At 43.6% G+C, this 19,490-nt stretch overlaps 2 protein-coding genes across 6 annotated transcripts in view; one reads left to right on the top strand and one right to left on the bottom strand.

The window, feature by feature from the left end:
* Positions 1-2,233, bottom strand: part of agbl4 (AGBL carboxypeptidase 4) — a 265,737-nt gene extending 263,504 nt beyond the window's left edge. Inside the window, exons 1-2 of the mRNA XM_070961390.1 lie at positions 2,029-2,233; positions 187-309 (exon numbers count right to left, since the gene is read on the bottom strand). Coding sequence (XP_070817491.1) covers positions 187-309; positions 2,029-2,074 — 169 coding nt within the window. The 5' untranslated portion in view covers positions 2,075-2,233. The remainder of the gene's footprint in view (positions 1-186; positions 310-2,028) is intronic.
* A 7,034-nt stretch (positions 2,234-9,267) lies between these two features.
* Positions 9,268-19,490, top strand: part of elavl4 (ELAV like neuron-specific RNA binding protein 4) — a 72,588-nt gene continuing 62,365 nt past the window's right edge. Inside the window, exons 1-2 of one of the 5 annotated variants that reach the window (XM_070960225.1) lie at positions 9,651-9,976; positions 10,691-10,831. In XM_070960225.1, coding sequence (XP_070816326.1) covers positions 9,929-9,976; positions 10,691-10,831 — 189 coding nt within the window. In that variant the 5' untranslated portion in view covers positions 9,651-9,928. Of the gene's footprint in view, positions 9,977-10,690; positions 10,832-19,490 lie in introns of all 5 variants that reach the window. The other 4 variants (XM_070960216.1, XM_070960217.1, XM_070960220.1 and 1 more) reach the window with 4 other exon arrangements.

Below are 19,490 nucleotides of genomic sequence, written 5' to 3' on the forward strand. Positions count from 1 at the left end.
CGTGTGTGTATGAGCTCCTGCACTGGAGCTTGTGATTATTTGCATCACCACTCACCAGGGCGGGGATACTCAATGCCAAATAAGGATGTCACCAACATTAAAGAATATAAGAAAAACTGTCATGAATCACAACTTTAACTCCCACCTTATTTTGCTGATATTGGGTTTTTAAAGTTTACTACTCACCACTCTCAAAGCAAGCATCAAAAACCAGATGTCCTTTTCGCGGAGCTCCTGTGTAACCTGGTGGGCTCACAATCAGCTTGTTCACATTCCCCACCAAGGCGTCTTCTCCTCCAGTTTCACTGCCTGAAGAACAAGTGCAATATGGAGGAATGAGTTGAGCATCATTTTATTCAAAGGTGTTGTGTAAAAAGGTGTTAAAGCAGCTTGCTCTAATCTAATTATAAAAGATGCTAGACCTTAGCCTGTAGAAAACCCACAAATGAGTCTGTCATACATAATAACACAGTCCCAGATCGTTGACTTTAAATTAAAAATATATGTGGCTAATAGTTTCAAAGTTGACACTCCTTAGAAACCTTTAAAGTATACACAAAACAGCTGATCTGCAGTACAAAATGAGTAAGACAAATAAATAACAAAGCACATGAAGCATGAAAGAATCTTTTTGCTTGTTTGTTTGTTTGCAGTGCAAGTGACATTGCACTAATTTAAACTGTGCTGCTCAAATGGGGACTTTGCTGTTTTTGTATAAATAAAGTAAGAGCTGCTCAATTTATTTTGTAATTATTTTTCTTTTTGTATTTGTTATTTGTTAAAAGTCTTTTGAACAGGTTAATTCATTTCAACTGGATTTCAAATTATTTCTCTTCATTTTAACCCTTTGTGATTTTGCCTTGAATTGGTGAATGTAAATGTCCTTTACCTGCTTTACAGATGACACTGTCACTCAGTCTGGTCTGTTTTCAGGGTATATGTTAAGTTATCTTTATATTTTTATGCATTTGCATTAATTTGTTTGTGCAACAGTAACTGATTGTTATTTCTAAAACAAAAGTTAATAAATACTTTCCTTTAAAAACAAAAGATTTCAAATGAAAATCTTTTTTTGTATTTGTTAACTTTGCAATCTGTCTATTAGATCCTAAAATCCACGCAGTAATTCCGTGGCACTGGCAGAAACAGTGCAGTGCCAAATACAAAAAATATCTTCAAACTGAATGAAAAGCAAGAGCACTTGCAACTTAATCACTTGTATTTGCAAGAATATACATATTAGAGACCCAGTTACTAATTTGGATGACATTAGAGGCATACCTACAGTAGAAATAGTACAGTTATAGAGTTATCGTCGATATCGGATGGAAGAAGAGGTCATGTGTAATCATACAAGCATCCACAGTGTACACAAGTATCAGACTTGTAAATAAATCTTCTGCAACAACAGAAAATACAAATTTAAAGTCTGTCCTGTATTAATCCCTCTATGTGAGGAACTGTCCATACATTTTAGTTCAAATCTGTCGAGCATCCATCACTTCAATGGCGCTGTAGGTATTTATTCGCGGATTATGGCTTTAATATGGAGGAGAGACGTAGACAAAGACCAAATACTTCAGGTATCGACAGCTAACTAATTAGCTACACAGCAGTTTACTGGTGGGGCTGCCCCTCACTAATCTAGGTAACACAGCTAGCTAGCAAACGTTCATAGCCGATACACCTGCACTGCTGCTCGTCTTTGAGGCGAAGTGGTAAACGTTAAAATGCCTACAGTTTTCTGGAGTCCCTAGGTGTGAGGAGCATTGCCCGTGTGCAGTTAGTTATATGGTTAGCTAACGACTGCAAGAGCAAAGCTAGCTCACAACAAGCTGGTAACATACTCTTGTTTACATCCCTGTACCTGCTAGCTAGAGGTTAGCACACTGTACGTTAGCGTCAATATAAAGGCACGCGGCGAGGCCGAAACATGCAGCTATTGTTTGGCAGACAACTGGGCATCATCCGCTTCCTTCGCTTGTATAATAATGAGGGGGAAGCCAGGTAAGGCTCGTATTTACACACCAGTCTCGACGTCTCTAACAGTGTTCTCCTCCATCTTCCTTTCCATCCTGTTACACAGCAGCCGACGCTCTCTGTGTGTTGCCACGGCAACGGAGCAGGAGGAAGCGTGACAGCCGTTGACAGACAACACAGCGGCTTCCGTACAGTGTGCTGTGCATTCAGGTAAGCAGGGCCAAGTTTAGTTGTAGAACTAAATGCACTAAACACCAGAATAACAACAGACGCTGATGTTAATTTTTGATACTGATTCGTGTACTTCGATGTAAGTGCACAAATCAGTGAATACATCAAACAATCCGCCAAAACATGCTGATCTATATCATTTTCTGTACCGTTAATTCATAGTCTCAAGCTGTCCATGTTGCTCAGGAAAACCACGCATCTTAAAGGCATAGCTCTGATTTTGACCCTGCCTGAAAACCAAATTGCACAAACATTTCCAAAATGTGCTGAATTGATTGAGTAAGGGGGTTAGGAGACGTTTGTTGCTTTTGCTAGCACTTTATTAGTGGGCAGTACACAGGCTACTGTAAGCTGTAAGGAATGCCAAAAATCCAAAACCTGTCTGCTTCGCTTTGTGCTCTCTCCACTAGCATCTTGCTTGGGCTCCCACTTATAGTCTAGCTCCTGCTCCCCAAACTAGCAGTAACAACAACAGACATCCCCCCCTAACTGTCTGCCAATCACAATCTCACACAAATCACTGTCATAGGTAGCTGAAATGACTGACAGGCTTCACAGGTTTTAAGCATATAACATATTCACTGACATCCAAGAAATCTCAGCAACTGCAACAATCCTTTTTACCTTAACTGAACTCAGATTGCTTACATAGGGACAGTCAGTGGTAGATAAAGTCTCTGAGATGACCAGGCGGTCTGAGGTCTCTCAAAGTCCGTGGGAAAAGGGCTGGAGCAGGGGCCGAGGGCAGAGCAGGGACTTTGGGGCAGTGCAACTGTTGCAGCAGTGGCAATACTGTTGCGCATCCTGGCCTTGCTGGTCCCAGTAGAATCCCTGATGGATGCAGTGGAGTGTTTTAGCAACCCCAAAGTGACCAGATCCTGGAACTCTATGAAATGCCTGGAGCACCAACTCTCACAGGCCCCTTGGCACCACCACCTGCCACTGTGTCTCTCCCATAGCTGGTTATTTCCACCTTTCTGCAGCACCCCGTCACACGCACAGGGCTTCAAACACTGACCAGTCCCTTTGTTGTTCGAGAAAACCTCCTCCAATGGGGGTTAGCGCTGTGTTACCACCTGGGGAAACACTGGTATGAGGTCTACATTTTGCCCCTGTTTGTGCCCCTACTTTGTGGTATTCACAGCTGCTGGTCCATGGCTGGCAGTGAAGAGTATGCTGCATGGCCCTCCTCAGTCCACAAGACTGCCTCCCCTTTTTGCACACAGCTATGCAGGAAAACCCCCTCAAAAACCTTCTGTAGTAGGAGGACAGGCCCAAGAAGCTCCTCAGGTCCTGCACAGAGCTGGGGGTGTGCCAGTCTTTCACAGCTTGCATGCTCTTGTCCATGGTGCTGATACTGCCACTTGCAAGCCTGTATCCCTGGAACGTGACCTCACATCTCATAAGCAACATTTTTGGGGGTGCAGTGTTAATCCTGGTGGTGCTACCCTCTAAAGCACACACCTGAAGAACTCACGATAATGATGATGCTGCTGGTGATTAAATCAGTTTTTAGTCTGTCTTCAGGAGTGAGGAAGACCCTGCCAGTGTGTTATGGGGCTTATCAATGCACAGGCAGGGGGGTCCTTTTTGGTCACTTTGTTGATTGGTCTGAGGTCTACACACAGCCACCAATCATCCTACAGCTTTTTGGGGACCATGACAATCAGGGAGGTCCAGGAAATGGTGGAAGGATGAATGGCATGTCAATCTGGAAGATTGGGAGTTCCTCTCGTATTAATGACACAGTCCAATGCCTCAAGAACATCCACTCCCATTATACAGTCTTTCTGGTCTGTGACCCACAACAGGCAGCAATCCGACTCCTTTCCTACCGCAAAAGTCATTAATCTTCCCAACCATGGGAGCCCACTCTCCAATGACAGAAGTTTCGCTTTGGTGGGGAAAATATCTGGTTTCACCTGGGTTGCTGTGCTATGTCCACCAGTGCAGAGCAGCATGTCCCCTCAATAGTCAATGGGGTGTACCTGCAGTTTCCTATCCATATTCAGCCCAACACCAGATGTCACTCCAGCTCGGCATCTAAATCACCTGCTGGTCGCAGTGCCCCCAGTTGGTTGTGCTGTGCTGCTTCCTCGCTTGGACAGGGACAGGACACATTCCCAGGGGTCTGCATCATCCCAGTTATGCAGTCCCTGTCCCATTTCCCTCATTTGCAGGGGTATGAGGACAATGTCCACATCCCCAGCAGGTCCTTGAGTGTGGCTTGGGCTGCCTCTCCTCTCGCAGTGTGGCAGCCTGCACTTGTTGAGTTGAGAGAGCTTCTTCACCCAGACAGTTTCTGTTGCATTGAACTCGGTCCACTTGCATCTCTCACCTTCAGTGACTTGTCAAACCAGCAGCCAAATCTCTCTGTATGGCTAGCCCCAAAGCCTCCTGAAGAACGAGTAGTGTCTAGATACACATGTCAGCTGGTCGTGGGTGAGGAGGAAATGGTCTCAGGCTTATTTGCTCTGGATGGCTGGGGGCATGTGAGCATAGGAGCATAGCCTTTCAAGATCATTGGCGAGATCCCTCAGACCACTTACCAGCCTGGGCAAACAGTTCAAATTGTGCATGAAATGCTTCACACTTAGCTTTGCCTCTCTTGGACGTGTCTGTAATTCTGGCTGCAACTGTTTTGTCATGGGTGGCATGTTCATTGACAGCGCAGTCAGAGCAGCCCAACCGAGCCTTCTGCAGCCAATATCGTAGTCATTTTTCTCTCTTTTCTCTGTCCGCCACCCTCCAAGCGGCAACAGCACCTTGACTCCCTGTTTGTCAGTTCCCTCCTCCTGCTTGATCTTGGAACAATTCCCCAGCAGCAACTTTCTCACCATAGAACAATCACAGGAGTCCCCTGCCAGCACACTGTGGAGTTCACTAGTGGCACAGGAAAACCCTATAGATGACACCAAACGTGGTGTCCTTCATCAAGAAGGCTACAAGAAGTTAATTTGTTTCACTTGTATTTTAACAGGTAGTGCATATACTATGGAAGGCCATAAACAACAACAAAACAACAAACCCTGTCTGCTTTACTGTGTGTTTTCTGCAATAGGATCTTGCTTGGGCTACCACTTATAGTCTAGCTCTTACTCCTCAAACTAGCAGGAACAACAAGAGACATCCCCCCTAACTGTCTGCCAATCACAGGTACACTGTCTCACACAAATCACTGTCATAGGTAGCTGAAATGACTGACAGGCTTTACAGTTTCTATGCATATAACATGTTCACTGACATCCTGGAAATCTCAATAACTGCAGTAAACAGTCCATTTTACTTTAGCTGAACTCCTGTCTCCTAACACAGTGATAGTCATAACATTAACATGTTAAACACTAATATGACATCCAGTCCATTACACTACACCCCATTTTCAAGTCCCCTGCCCCTGAGGTGGTAGATAAAGTCTCTGAGATGACCAGGCGGTCTGAGGTTTCTCAACATGTCACCTCATCTGTTACAATAATGCTGTTAGTATAATTAGGATAAAATATATATACCCATATGACTCCTAGTATATTTTTGACATTCACATTCTGCAGGCAACACTAAACTAGAAATGACTCACATTACACTGCCAGTAAACTGTAATCAGTATATTGAACACGCCTCAGTTTTAGTGCAGCCATACCTGCATTTTTAGTAGTATTTTCAGAGAAAAAGCCAATCATTGCAGGCAGCAGCCAGAGATTCTGAATTATCCTGTAGATTGATTAAAGCTGGAGGTTTTCTAGACAATTGGAGCATAGATGTCATCAAGGCCAATCAAGCCTGGCCCTATTCCTTTCCCATTATAAAGGCTGCACCTGATTAAGTACATCAAATGAGCAGCCGCACAACTCCTGGAGCAAGAGGCATACAGGCTGCTGCTAATTTTCAGGTTATAAGCTGTGCATAACAGGACCAAATGAATAAGACCAGGGAGAGGGCAATGATTTTTCTCTCTGTGTGTGATCTGTATTTGATGGCAAGCATCAACAGGCCGCTGAGTAGATAGGTCGGACTGATTACTTCTCAGATGACAGGAAGAGAATACAGAGCTGCTGTGTAATATTTCGTTAAAATTGAAAATTGAATAGCTGTCCTCCATGCTATGTCATTCCTTTAACACTATGCCAATTAAAGAGCTCTATGGTGGTACAATCATTCATTTTCAAGAGGGAGATTGAAATTGAATTATGAAGCATGAGAAGAATGAATTAGATACGCTACATGTTTCCCTTGTTTCTCAGCTCTTATCAAATAGAGAGACTGCATAGGAGTAGTTGAATTTACCACAAAGTCCTGGCTTGTCTCTATCAGAGTTGCACTTGAGATACTGTTTGGAACCTGATCTCCTGGCTGAAAAACACACTTGGTGTTTGGCTTGTGAAAGAAATTGAGTAAAATTAGATGTCCTATACAACTTGCACTGTGCGAAATAATGCATGATGTCCTGTATTGGAACTTGAGGCAAAATGCAAGACTTCATATCACAAGAATCTGTGGTGCCTTAATGACGTTGTGGATAGGAGATCTTGATGGCTTTCCTTTTCTTTTAAAGCTTCACATTCTATATCGATGTGTCCCCCTTTAAAACATGCTTGAAGAAGGAGAAAAAATAGCAACACTTACAACAATAACCCCTCTTCTTTCTGCCCAAGCACCACTCTACATGCATGCAGAATGTTTCTTGTTATGATGTTTGCAAAGTGCAGCAATGATTTAATGAACACATCCATCACTGGAAAAAAGAATAACATGAAAGAGAAATACAGTATATACTGTGGTCTCTCAAATTTTAATTATCTCTCAGGAGAGTGTATTTTTACCTGCTCATCAAAACATTCTTGACCTGTGATGATTTCTGAACATATGAATGTGCTTCACATGTAGACATCCCTGTCATAGTTTAATACAGAATCTACAGTAACATTAAGGAATTGTGGCTATTTTAAGCATGGGTGGCTAGTGAGGGGAGGACACATCGCACCATCACAATCCCATGCAGAACATATCAGAAACCCCTTGAGGAAACAGTAGCTTTGGGACAACAAAGGTATTTTTCAAGCCTTGCTTAGCACTCTCTCTTAAAGACACTCCCTCTTCTAAACTGTAAAATGATCAAATAAGTCAGTGCTTGTAAGTTGGTGCTTGCTTTCCACAACTGAAAAAAAGAAAGAAAAAGACGTGTTTATGTTTCCACCCTGAAGCATGTGTGTGTGTGTGTGTGTGTGTGTGTGTGTGTGTGTGTGTGTGTGTGTGTGTGTGTGTGTGTGTGTGTGTGTGTGCTGAGGGAGAAAATCTATGTTTTTGTATTTGTATTCCAGCAAGTACAGGGAAACCCTTTTTACTCCGGCCAGCTAAGGACTTCCACACATGAAGTCGATCATCAATGAAGGAGGAAGTCATGCAAAAATCAAAACACAAGTGGCAGCGAGTTGGCGACGGGTGGTAGTGAGAGGCAGGGTGAGGGTTTCGGGAGGAGGTGGGAATGGGGGGGGGGGGTTGCAGAGACCAGCCGGCAGTACACAGAGAATCACTATGGTGACAGCAATCAGGGGGCTCAGGGGAGTGAGGCTTGGTCAGAGAGGAAGGCTTGAGAGGCAGCTGACTGAGGAATCAGCCCTCACTCTGGATGATTCAACTGACAGCTCCCCCCCTGGGCTCTGCCGGACCAGCCATCCCCAGAGAGCGCAGGCTTTACAGAACAGGGATGTGGCTAGCAGCCCTTTTTTGAGGAAAAAAAAAAAATTGGCATTGACGCCAAGACAGTACAACAGTGCCGTAACACTGCGATGCCGTTAAGGATACTTCTGCGTATCCTGCTCCTGATAAAAATATAAAATGTGCTAATTTAAAACATGTAAACAATATGATATGCCACATCCAAGTGTGAGTCTCTCTACATATTTCTTGTTTGTTAACACTACCTCTCTTTGTACCTTGCTGTTACCCCTTCTCTCGTCCATTAATCGTCACCCTCTCCTCTCTCTTTTTCTGTCACTTCCTCTGCCTCTCCGTCCCTTTCTCCCTCCCTGTCTGCTCTGCTGGACAGCGTCCACCTAAACAGATGGTCCAGTGTCAATAGGCTGCTATTAACTGGCCGCTCTCCCCACTCTGATCCAAGACAGCAAAAAGCACATTCAAAGCACTGGGAATAAATCCTTTGCCACGCTGATGGAGCCACGAATAAGGCACCACTAAGATTAGCATTAGTGAAGATGATGGTGACACCAATCGCGCTGTCAGCATCATTTTCAAAGAATATTTTGTTTTATGTTATTTTCTCTAAACCCTTAGGCTTCGATTTCATCAACATTTTGCCTTTTTGCATATTCTAGATGCAGCTACAGTCCACTGTGAGTCATACTCTGAAGTCTCTTAGGTGTTATCAACTGAAACCAAGAATGTAGTGAGTAATATCCTTGGCACAAGTCTCTCTAGTCTTTTTTTCCCTTGTTTATTTGTTCCATAGTTGGGATCTCCTGCCATGCCTGTGACTAGCTGCTTCGTCATCTTTGTGCCACACCCTGCTGAGGAAAAGGACAACCACCTGACCTTGATGCTCACATGAGCCCAACCCTCACTTTTCCACTCTGCTGCCTATTACCAAGAGGTACCATTCATTTCCAGAGGTCTCTTGATAGTGTACAGCTTTTATTACATTCCATTACTTCAAGTGTTACAAAAACAAAAGTGCTGAATTATTTCCTTCCCAAAAGTCTTTGATTGTCCTTTTCCACACTTGAATCCACAACCTGCCCTTGTAAGAGACGCAATTAGATAAGAGGACCAAACAAAATTAGCCTTCACACCAGTAACCGATCCATTTATCCCTGGTTGTATGTTTGATCTGGACGGGGAGTGAGAGGCACTGTGAGTGCAAATGCTCCGTCACCATCTATAGCTGTGTGTTATAGACACACGAAAAGAGGAGAAGAGAGGAAAATGTAAAAAATAGGAGTGGCACAGAGAGGAAGGGATGTGGCGGTGATGGTGTCGCTGTTGCTAGAACAGTCTTCCCACCTTGTGGTAGCACAGCGAACTGTAGCTGCATCAATGCGTGAGCAATGGGGGGAGAGAGAGGGAGAGAGAGGGAGAGTGATGCAGAGAGAGATGGAGTGAGAGAGATAGAGCGAGAGAGGGAGGGAGAGCAAAGGAGAGAGCCAGAGGGAGTGATACAGAGAGAGAGAGAAAGGAGAGAGAGAGAGGAAAAGGGAGGGGAGTTTAAACTAAGTGCTATGTTGTGGGACAGGCTAATCTGCTAGCGAGCAGTGTGAGGATCGGAGCGTATTGTGTGAGCCAGTGTGCGGGGGACAGATAAGGGAGCCAGCCAGCCCGCCAGCCCGACCCACCGACCCACCGACTGCCTGACTGCCTGTTTTAATGTGCTGACTCTGGGGAGATTTAAAAAAAAAACAGCATATTGACTCCTTAGACGTGTGCGGAGACCCTGGGCACAAACGCCACCACTACAGCCACAGCCAGCAGAGGTGCATCAACAAGAAAAAACAGAGCGCTGAAAAATCACAACTCCAAAATCAGAAAATTAAAGAGGATTTTTTTTATCCCCCTCTTTTTTCAATTGATTTCATTTTTTCTTTCTTTCTTTTTTGTGTTTCCGGGACTGACTCCCAACCGTAGACAAGAAAAAAGGGAGCAAAGAACTGAAGACAATCTGAAAATAAAAGGACAGAACGAAAAAAAAAAAGCACCGAATCTGAACATGTTCGAAATAAGCCGAACACTCAACGCCGCTTTGTTGAGCAATGAGGTAAAGAGATTTGGATTTGCTTCTTTCTCCACACCTCACCTGTGTATGTCTGCTGCCAACCATTCTGTCATGTGTGTGTTATTGTATGTCCGTGCATGTGCGTGTCTGTACACTTCTGTATGCTCATAGCCAGACGACAGAGGGGATGATTGATAACAGCAGCTATTATATTTCACGGGTTTGATAGTCAGTATGGAGAAAAAGGCACTGCTACGCTTCTCACACTCAACCTGGCTTGTAATAATAAATGGTGAGCTAGTGCCTAGACTTTATATCCCCCTGTTGTAACAAAACCAAGGTAGCTATCAAACCCATCCAACATAGGCTTGCTTGTGAAATTGCCCACCTGGGGCTAAAATTGTATGTGTGCCCTCATGTGCACGTACAGTATGTCTGTAAGTGCGAGTGTGTATGCCTGTGTGTGTGTGTGTGTGTGTGTGTGTGTGTGTGTGTTCACACATGCATTTGTGTGAGAGCAAAGTGTTCTGTAATCCCCCTCTACCTCCTCTTTCTTCATGTGTACCCCCCCTGCCCCCCACGCCTCCTCACCCCCACTCCCTCTTCTGTCCTTTACCATTCTCGCCGTCCTTCCTACCTGCTGTTTTCTGTTCTCCTTCCCTTCTCTCACACCCCTTCCCTCTCTCTTTTTTCCTCTCTCTCTCTCCTCCCCTTTCCTCCTGTGTCTGTGTATGAGTGTGTGTGTTCTGTGAGCAGCATCTCAAGATGATGGCGAGGTACGGGCAGCTCTCGGGACTAGCAGCCAGTGGCGTGGGCTCCGTCCCCGAGACGCGCTCGCCGCTATTTCCCAGGGATCTCCCGTCATCGCCAGCCCAGATGGGCTACAGGTCACCCCTGGTAAGAGGATAGACAGACCAATGTATCTCCATCTCTTTAATGAACACAGGCGAGCATAATGGCGAGAAAAGAAACAGAAAGAAGAGAGTGGTAGTTAGTATGTGTGAATGTGTGTGTATGTAGGTGTGAGGAAAAGAGCAAAAGGGCAGAAAGAGAGCAAATCAATTGTGGGATTCTGCCTGTATCCCCAATGGAGAGTATTAGTAAATATTTACATTGTTATGTTTGTTCAATTACGTACGCCTACTCTGTCTTTAGCCTCTGCCAGTCAGGCTGTTATCAAGGGAATTTGAGTTGTTTGTGTGCGTGCATGTGTGTGCGAGTGTGTGTGATATATTTTACCGTTTACTGTATTTTGTGAATTCTGTTCGCATCTGCAGTATTTGCATTTAACGTTTGCATTCGCGCCTCGATGATGAATTAACTTTCACAGAGAATGAATAAATAGGCGTTAGCAGTGCAAACACACTTCGACCATTTTGAACTTCACATAACATCCCTGAAAAGGAAAGCTTTTTTCCTCTGCAGCCTCAGGAGATGCACTGGACAGTTATGTAAGATGACAGATTTCAAATGACATCTGATCAGAACTATCAATCTAATTCAATCCCAGCAAACATCTGACAATTCACATTAGCAAGGCAAGCAGGGATGCTGTAGATAGATGGGATATTCTGCACTGGAGACAACATTATTCTGCCATTTACATAGAAAAGATTACTTCAAGGGGAAGTGAATGAGAGAGGAAAAAGGGGCATGAGAAAACCCTGAGCGTTTAGGCAAAAGCGTTGTAAGAAAATCCCTGACTCGCCGCATTAAAGCGACATGAAGCTGTGGGTGTCTAATCCGCTGTGGGCTCTTCATTGGTTCGGCTCCCCTTCAAACTGGCTCAGATCCACACCCCAGAGCCTCCCGGAAGCCTTCATAACCCACTGTCATGCTGCTGACTGTACCCGGGGGTTTCCGTCAACTGTATGCAAATGCATGGTGAGGATAAGCGGTGCAGCACGTCCGTTAGGACCTGGGCTTCAAAAATGTTTTTCAGTTTTTGCTTCGAATTCTTACACGAGTTCAAAGACGCCTGTCCAGGGTTTTGTTGTTATTATACAGCACCAAAAATTGCTGTGTTTTCCACTGCCCATTTAGAAACACAACAGTGTTATCTTCTGTTTGCATAAAGCTGCTGGACCATAAATTATTTGTTGAAACTAGTGGAACTAATTAGCTGAATTTATTATATAAATATGATTGACGTGTTAACATATTTTAATGCATCTTATCGGCATCCTATTAGATGGAACAACAGAATTTGAAGTAATTACTAAACCAGCCAGATGACTGGTTGGAAATTACCTTTAAGAAAAGAAAATGTATGGGGACAAAAGGAATAACAATTTAAAACACTGTCATGAATGTGACTGTGAGGTCCTCATCATACACAGTCACACTTCAGGTCAAATTGTTTGGTAAATGTTTATTTTCATGATTTTTGCACTCATCATCAGTGTGTTGCTGGTGATGAGGCGTATTCCTTTGTATTTGTGGGCGAGTGAACGTGGTGTGAGCGCACGCGCGTGTGTATATGTTTGAAAATGTGCTCGTGTGCGTATATGTGTGCATGCGCATGATTACCCTGGTTAAAAAAGACCATCGTTATAGTGATTAATGGTACCTTCATTGAGAACAGCACGATCATTTGCATACATTAGATAAATGTGCTGGAAGATTCTGGTGGCTTTGGTGTTTAAAGCTTCAAAAGCAGCATCGCATTTTTCACTTACGGCGATATCAAAGGGAAATACAATTCTATACCGGCAGCAAAACATCGATCTGCATATGGAAAATGAAAATTTGCTGTTTTATAAAACATACAGTTAGTTTCTCAATTAATCACTCTGTTTTATAATATTACCATCCAATAGTAAGACACCACAGTGTATTTCCATTTAATGCACCGCTGCATTAAATGAGTGCTCTGATAAAAGAATGAATGGCGAAATGTTTTTCTCTTCCAACACACAACACGCCTGCAGCAGAGTTTACCATTAGTTCCCCTGCCAGTGCTGTGTGTTCAGTCTATCTAGAACATTTCTACATGAGTTTGTGTGATATGTGTCTCCGTGTGTGTGTTTGAGCGTGTGCATGTTCTCTGTCATGCCTCTTTAAAGCAGTGGACAGGGCGTTAAAAGAGCGTTTAAAGAATTAAATTCTGAGCACATCAGAATTCAGGCTCTTTGGGGAGAGATTCAGCATGCTATTAGTGAAAATTAGACTGCTACTTCTCTGTTCAACATGACCATCCGTAATATCAGTTTACAGCATGGGGTGACCATGTAATCTCAGCCATGTCACCTTCCACAGAGCGGAACGAAAAAAATAAAAAATAAAAATCACGTGAGCAAAAGCTGAATTGCAAATTATTTCAGTGACTGAGATCTGATTTTCAAAAGCCCACATGTAAAAACCTGCAGTGCGCCATGCTTCAGAGCTGAATGCTGTTAATTTGTAGAAAGCTACACTGATTACCCACTGCAGGCAGCTGCCGTTCTCTATGTGACACTAGGCTTTGTTTGACAACTCCAATCTTTTCTGTTTCAACATTTAACAAAAAAAAGGGGGAAAAAAAAGGCGGCTTGCATTCCAGACCTGCCTGAAGTGGTTCATCATGACCACAACAACAAACACGCAGACGAGGGAGAAGGAGAGAGGGGATGCATGGCACAGAAGCTGGCAAACGTGTAGCTACGGTACATTAGCAGCCAGGAGATAGTTAGAGGTCATCTCTATTTCATAACAATGATTAGCTCCTTCCATCTGCTGCTTGCTGCACTTCCCCTTTCCTTGATTGCAGTGTTCTCTATATCCAGGAAATTAGTTCATTTATGCTCCACAACCCTGCCGAACGACGCCACAGAGGGGAAAAGACGCTCATAGTCAGAGAAGCGGAGAGATGGAGATATGTACAAAATCCAGCATCAATGAATACAATCGCGCTTGAAGTACAGTGATGGCTGATTAATGCAGGACTGGTGAAAACAACTGTAGTTGTCGCATTATATTTTACCGACATGAAGCTTTAAGTGATCTGCCAAATAGATTAAAAAAAACAAAACAAAACAAAACAAGAAAAGGCCAAGATATATCCTTTGTATCATTTAATCCTTTTTCCTTTTCAACTCTGATTACAGCAGCTCGTATTATGGAGGTTTGATGCAGTGTTGTGTTCAGTAAAGCTGTTTAGCTATAGGGGAGTATTAAAAAAGACATGCCAGTCAGCCATACCGCCCCATAGCATGAAATCTGACTGGAGCGGGTTATGACCGCACCGTGTCATAGAATTTACATGCAACATCATATGAACACAGACTGTGCAGCTTAGTGCACGTGTGTGTGTGTGTGTGTGTGTGTGTGTGTGTGTGTGTGTGTGTGTGTGTGTGTGTGTGTGTGTGTGTGTGTTTGTGTTTGTGTGTGCGTACATCGTGTCATGTTTGCACTTGATATGAGCACATGTGGTGTGTCAGTTAGGGGAACACAGAGAGGCTGAGAGACACTGCAAGGGAGGCCTGAAGGTTTCGGATTTGTTAGAGGAGCTTTTTGTGTGTACGTGTGTGAAAGTGTGTGTGTGTGTGTGGAGGGGGGGGAGTGGGGGGTGGGTGTGTGCTGGCCACCAGTGCTGCAGGGAGGGCCTAGAGATCAGCAGCTGAGCCTGTGTCCCGCTGGGAGCCATCACTGCAGAATGGAGCAGGTGTCTGCAGGCTCATGGACAGACACACACACATGCACGCACACACACACACACACTGTAAAGCTAAGTGAACTCTCTCTTTCTCCTCACTGTTTCTGTCTCCATCTCTGTATGAGGTTGTGTTTTTTTTCATGCACACCCAACCCGGTAATTTAGCGTGTCCGCAGGGTGCCTTTTAGTGTGCATTTCGCCACAAATTACCAAATTTTTGATCATTAACTATTTTTCATACTCACCGACTCTATACAGCAGACATGAAAAAGGCTGGAGATGTGCATGTGATCAATAAACAATAGTCTAACAATAGACTAGGCTGCCGCAGCGACACGGACGCCTACGCCCAAGCAAAGGTCACCTTTCTGTGTTCAGGTACTTTGGCCTGGAAGTAATGACCTGTAATTTCACCAATATAATGGCAGTGGCAGGGCCCAGGGTTTCTGAGTAGAGTCTGCGCGCACTGCTGAATGTGTCTAGTAACAACTGATCATGTCACTTCAACAAACAAACACTGAGTAATTACTATAGAAGTGGGTGAAGAGCACAACCCGTAATCCAAATGTAAACAAAAGGGTCGCCCCCACCATCAAAAACCAAAGCAGAAGATTTGAACCTGCTATTATTCCCACGCTGATTGACAGGTCTTTTAATATACGGATTAACATAACTAAATCTAAGCCGTTCAAGTTTTCTGATAACGATAATGGCTGTAAACACAGCAATAAAACAGGCGGGTGTTTTCAATTCTAATCTGTTAACAGATAGACAGAATGCAGGTTTCTTTAAACTCACAGTCTCCAGTGATGGATGATGATGGAAAAAACAGTAAGAATATTTACGTGCTAGAAGATACAGGCAAGGGTCTTGAGGTAATAAAAAAGGAAAAATACAAAACACAACCGTATAAACATCAGCCATAATGCAAAGGCATGCGTGCACACACAATAATCACAGTTTATATAGTAGTGGATTGTACGTCCGTGGTGGGTCTGTAAATTCTTCTGGGGATTTACCTCAAGTCAGTGGCTACATTTGTGTAGTTCAATAGGTTGAATAAACAAAATAATCTCACTTCCTGCTGTTCATTTTTCTTCTTTAAGTCCAAAAAATAAATAAATAAAAAATCCCAGGGCTGCTCTTTTGCTTGGTGGAGGAAAGCATTTAATTTCAGAGGCAAATTTGTTGCCTCTGTTGGACAATGTTTTCGCATCCAGTTGCAGTTATTTCATTCGGCTTAAAAGGATAAATAGAGGGAGAATAATGAAACAGACAAGGCTGGAGAGAAAGCGGTATTGTGTTTACAGATTTGGTGAGTTCTTCGTATTTTGTTATTTGCAAACAAACTTGAATGATTACTATGGAAAGAGAGAAAAATGCCTCCGCCTCGGTCTGACAGCGAAGTCAAATTCAGAGGTTTTCGGCTAAATCCAATGTCATTTCGGGTCGACGTAGCACTCCCTTTAGAGCAGCCTGAGGTGTGTATTGGATCATGCAGATTTACTGCATTAATTAAAAAACTGACAGTGATATCGAATTGTGCTGTAGATATGTCAGACTTCTAAACTCTGACAAAAGAGGTATTAGCCAGTGCGAGCCCTTTGCTGACCTGTCTGTGTCTGTGATAATCTCCCTCAGATGGCTTCAGCTCAGTCATCTCCTCCACAATAGACGCAAATGCATAATGCAAACAAAATCCTCCTATGAAAAGAACATTAAATCATCTCTTTTAAAGAATGACGTTTGCAGATTTTGCCCTCTGTGGACCCCAATTTGAGATATTAGATGGAAGAGACACCCATTTCATAGGTGAGGACTCCTGACCAGACAATATCTGGCAGTCATTTTAAGAGCAGTGATGTGAGGAAATGTGCTTTATTGTTGACAGCTCAGCGCCTGTTGATGCTGAGCTGACAAATGCTGCCAATACTTGAGTGATTGTCTGCGTCTGGGATCCTGGCATGTTGATGAACAACACCATTTTTTTTTTTTTTTTTTTTTGTCCTCTCAGAAGGGATAGTTTCAAAGCCAGTGCTTTTTTATTGATTTGCTAATTGCCAGGGATGAGGCAAAGTATCTGCTGTCACCATGAATAAATGATGTATGGCTGACCTGTGCATTAGTGCCAAGGAGGAGCAACCATTCAAGTTACAGTGCCTAGCCAGTAGCTAAATGTATTCTAAGGGCAACCTTCAGTTCGAAATGCTTTCCGTGCAGTCTGTCGTGAGCTGTACATTAGTGGCTGTAAAGTGCGCTCGTTTCCACGTTTTCAGACGTCTGTAAAGAACTTAACTTCTACAGGAGAAATAATGTCATTTATGTCTTTGCATGATCTCTCTTGTTATTTTCGTAGCGGAAAATTATTTCTTGAGTTGTTTCTGAAGAATTTCCTCTTTTCTGCATTCGGCTAAATGTTTCAACAGCACAAAATAATTGAAACATGTCTCTAAGCATGTAGGCATTTGAACTGAAACCCGGTGGAGTTTTTTCTTTGTTGTGCATTGCCCACTCGCTTTTCTTCAAGCATAAGAAAGGGCGGTTAAGCATGAAGTGACATTTGGAGAGCTGGATTTGTGCAGCTTGGGCATGTTTTGGTCCACAGTACTGTAGGCCAGCCCTGTGAAAGACTCTAGATGCGTCTCATTTCTAAAAGGTTAGTCCTCATCAAAAGCCAGCAGAGCAGCCATTTCTAGAGATCGGATGGTGTGGGGTTTTTGATGAGGTTTTAAACGTGATTACAGATGGCAGGTGGTGTTTCAGCAACTCACATTTTCCCGTCTGAGGTCTGAGCAGGAGATTCTATAAAAGAAGAAAGCAGCTCATGTCTGCAGGGAGATGCGTGGCTGCAGAAAGGACACAAATAAATAATGGAAATTTAAGGGTTTGAAAGTGAGCAACGGTCTAAAGAATCTCAAGTGGGGAGCTTTTTTATTACTGTAATGCTTGTGTGTGTGTGTGTGTGTGTGTGTGTGTGTGTGTGTGTGTGTGTGTGTGTGTGTGTAAGTTGCGGGGGTTGGGGGGGGGGGTTGTGATTAAAGCCTCCACCAGATGGACCACAGCAGTCGCCCTGTGAGCATGGATGTACCCCGACTAGGATCAAACGCAAAAAGGCTTGCCGTCGCCGCAGCCCCAAAGCCCACCACTATACCCCATGATCCACTGACCCACCGCACTGCAGAACGGCCACCGCTTCATCTCTCACACACACACACACACACGCGCACTCACACACACAGGCGTCCGGTTTAGATTCGAAGACGGGAGAGCAACAGAAAATAAAACAGGTTTTGCTTGTTCTCATGCCCATCTTTGAGACTCAAGAACGCCCAAATATAACAATTAAATGACATTTACCATACATCAGTGACAATTAACAGCAAGGCTAAACTTGATGATCAGTATGTGAGCTGCTGGCCTGCTGAAGTTGAATGTCAACCCAAGCTGAGGACCACTCTGTTGTCCAAATGGACACTAATCCACCAGAGTCCTGTTGAGAATACACTCTCCGTGCCAGAACACATGCCAGACTCAACAGCCAATGCATAGCTAAGCCTCTCTGGGCACCTCCACAAACCTCTCATTTGTGTTAGGCTACAGCCTCAAAGCCCTACCATTATCTCTTCTATTAAAACAAAAAAAAAATCATCAATGTGTTTGCTTAGCAGAAATAAGAGAACGTGTTCTGGTGCACGCCTTAAATTTCTTGACCGCTTTCAGTTGTTTCCTTCAGCCGCTAGTCAATGAAAACACAGAAAAGGCAGTTATTTTTAGTATAATAAGTATTATTTTGAATTAAATCTACAAAAGAGGAGTGCGTTCCTGCAGACTTTACATAGCAATTGAAGAAGCCGTTCACTCCCTTTTGCACAGATAAAGACAGAGCATTCAGCCTGAGCTTCCAAACAGCCCCCTGTCACATCTCTGCAGTCTGCAAAGCTCCAGCCATACCAAACAGCTTTGAGTTAAAGTGGAAGAAAGTGGCTGTGACAAATGCGGCACAGCCTTGTTCCGGGATCAGCATGAAGAATTCATTTCTGATCTGAGGAGTTTCTACCAGGGAGAGTGACACCGGCAGGGGTTAAGCTGGCTGTGTATCATGCCCACTGACACGGAGGGAAGAGGATGTTGAAGGAAAGCTTCGACTAGATTAGTTAAATTTGACCAAAATACATGTATTTAATATAGTGTATTTTTAAGGAACATGTGCCGTTCAGGGGATCTGCTTTCCCTCCGTGAATCCAAACGTTTGTAGACTGGCAGGGCCGACTTGGATTTATTTTTTCCAAGAAAGATTTTCTAAAGCAATGTGTCAGTATTTTATTCAGTCAACACCAGGAACACTGAACCCAAAGCACTGAGCTGGAACTCAGTAATTACTCAGTAACGTTATCTGTCATGATCTCAATATGTTTTCACCCTTTTTAGCTAGCTTGTCAGCGGGATGTCTCCAAAATGTGACTGAATGGCTTTGAAATAAGGAGCAGACTGCTAGATTTTGTATTTGCCTTCTTTTAGGATTTAATAGCTAGCATCTTTAACTACAACTATGAAAACAGTGCAGCGAGAGATTTCATAGAAATCCAAAGGACATATTTTCAGGGTCAGGATCTGAGCTGCAGTTGAAACGGTAGAGATAGGCTTGATGTTTTTGGTTGTTACAACAAGTTGGAGAATTTTCTCATTGCAGCCGATGGTTGGTGCTCTATGTTGGCACTTTGGTACACAGGGATTTCCTCTCAGTTTACACAGACTTCTCTTCTCATCTACAATCATTTAGTATTTCTAAGTGACTGGCTGTGAACTTGACTGTCCTCCCAAGATAATTTAACATTATTTGCTCCCAGGGGTTTAAATAAGGTGCCGCTGTGGTGATTCTGCTCCTCTTGCTTAAGGACATCAGCTTCGTCCTCGGAGCAGACT

This window comes from Chaetodon trifascialis, chromosome 4, assembly GCF_039877785.1.
Source record: "Chaetodon trifascialis isolate fChaTrf1 chromosome 4, fChaTrf1.hap1, whole genome shotgun sequence".
Lineage (NCBI taxonomy): Eukaryota > Metazoa > Chordata > Actinopteri > Chaetodontiformes > Chaetodontidae > Chaetodon > Chaetodon trifascialis.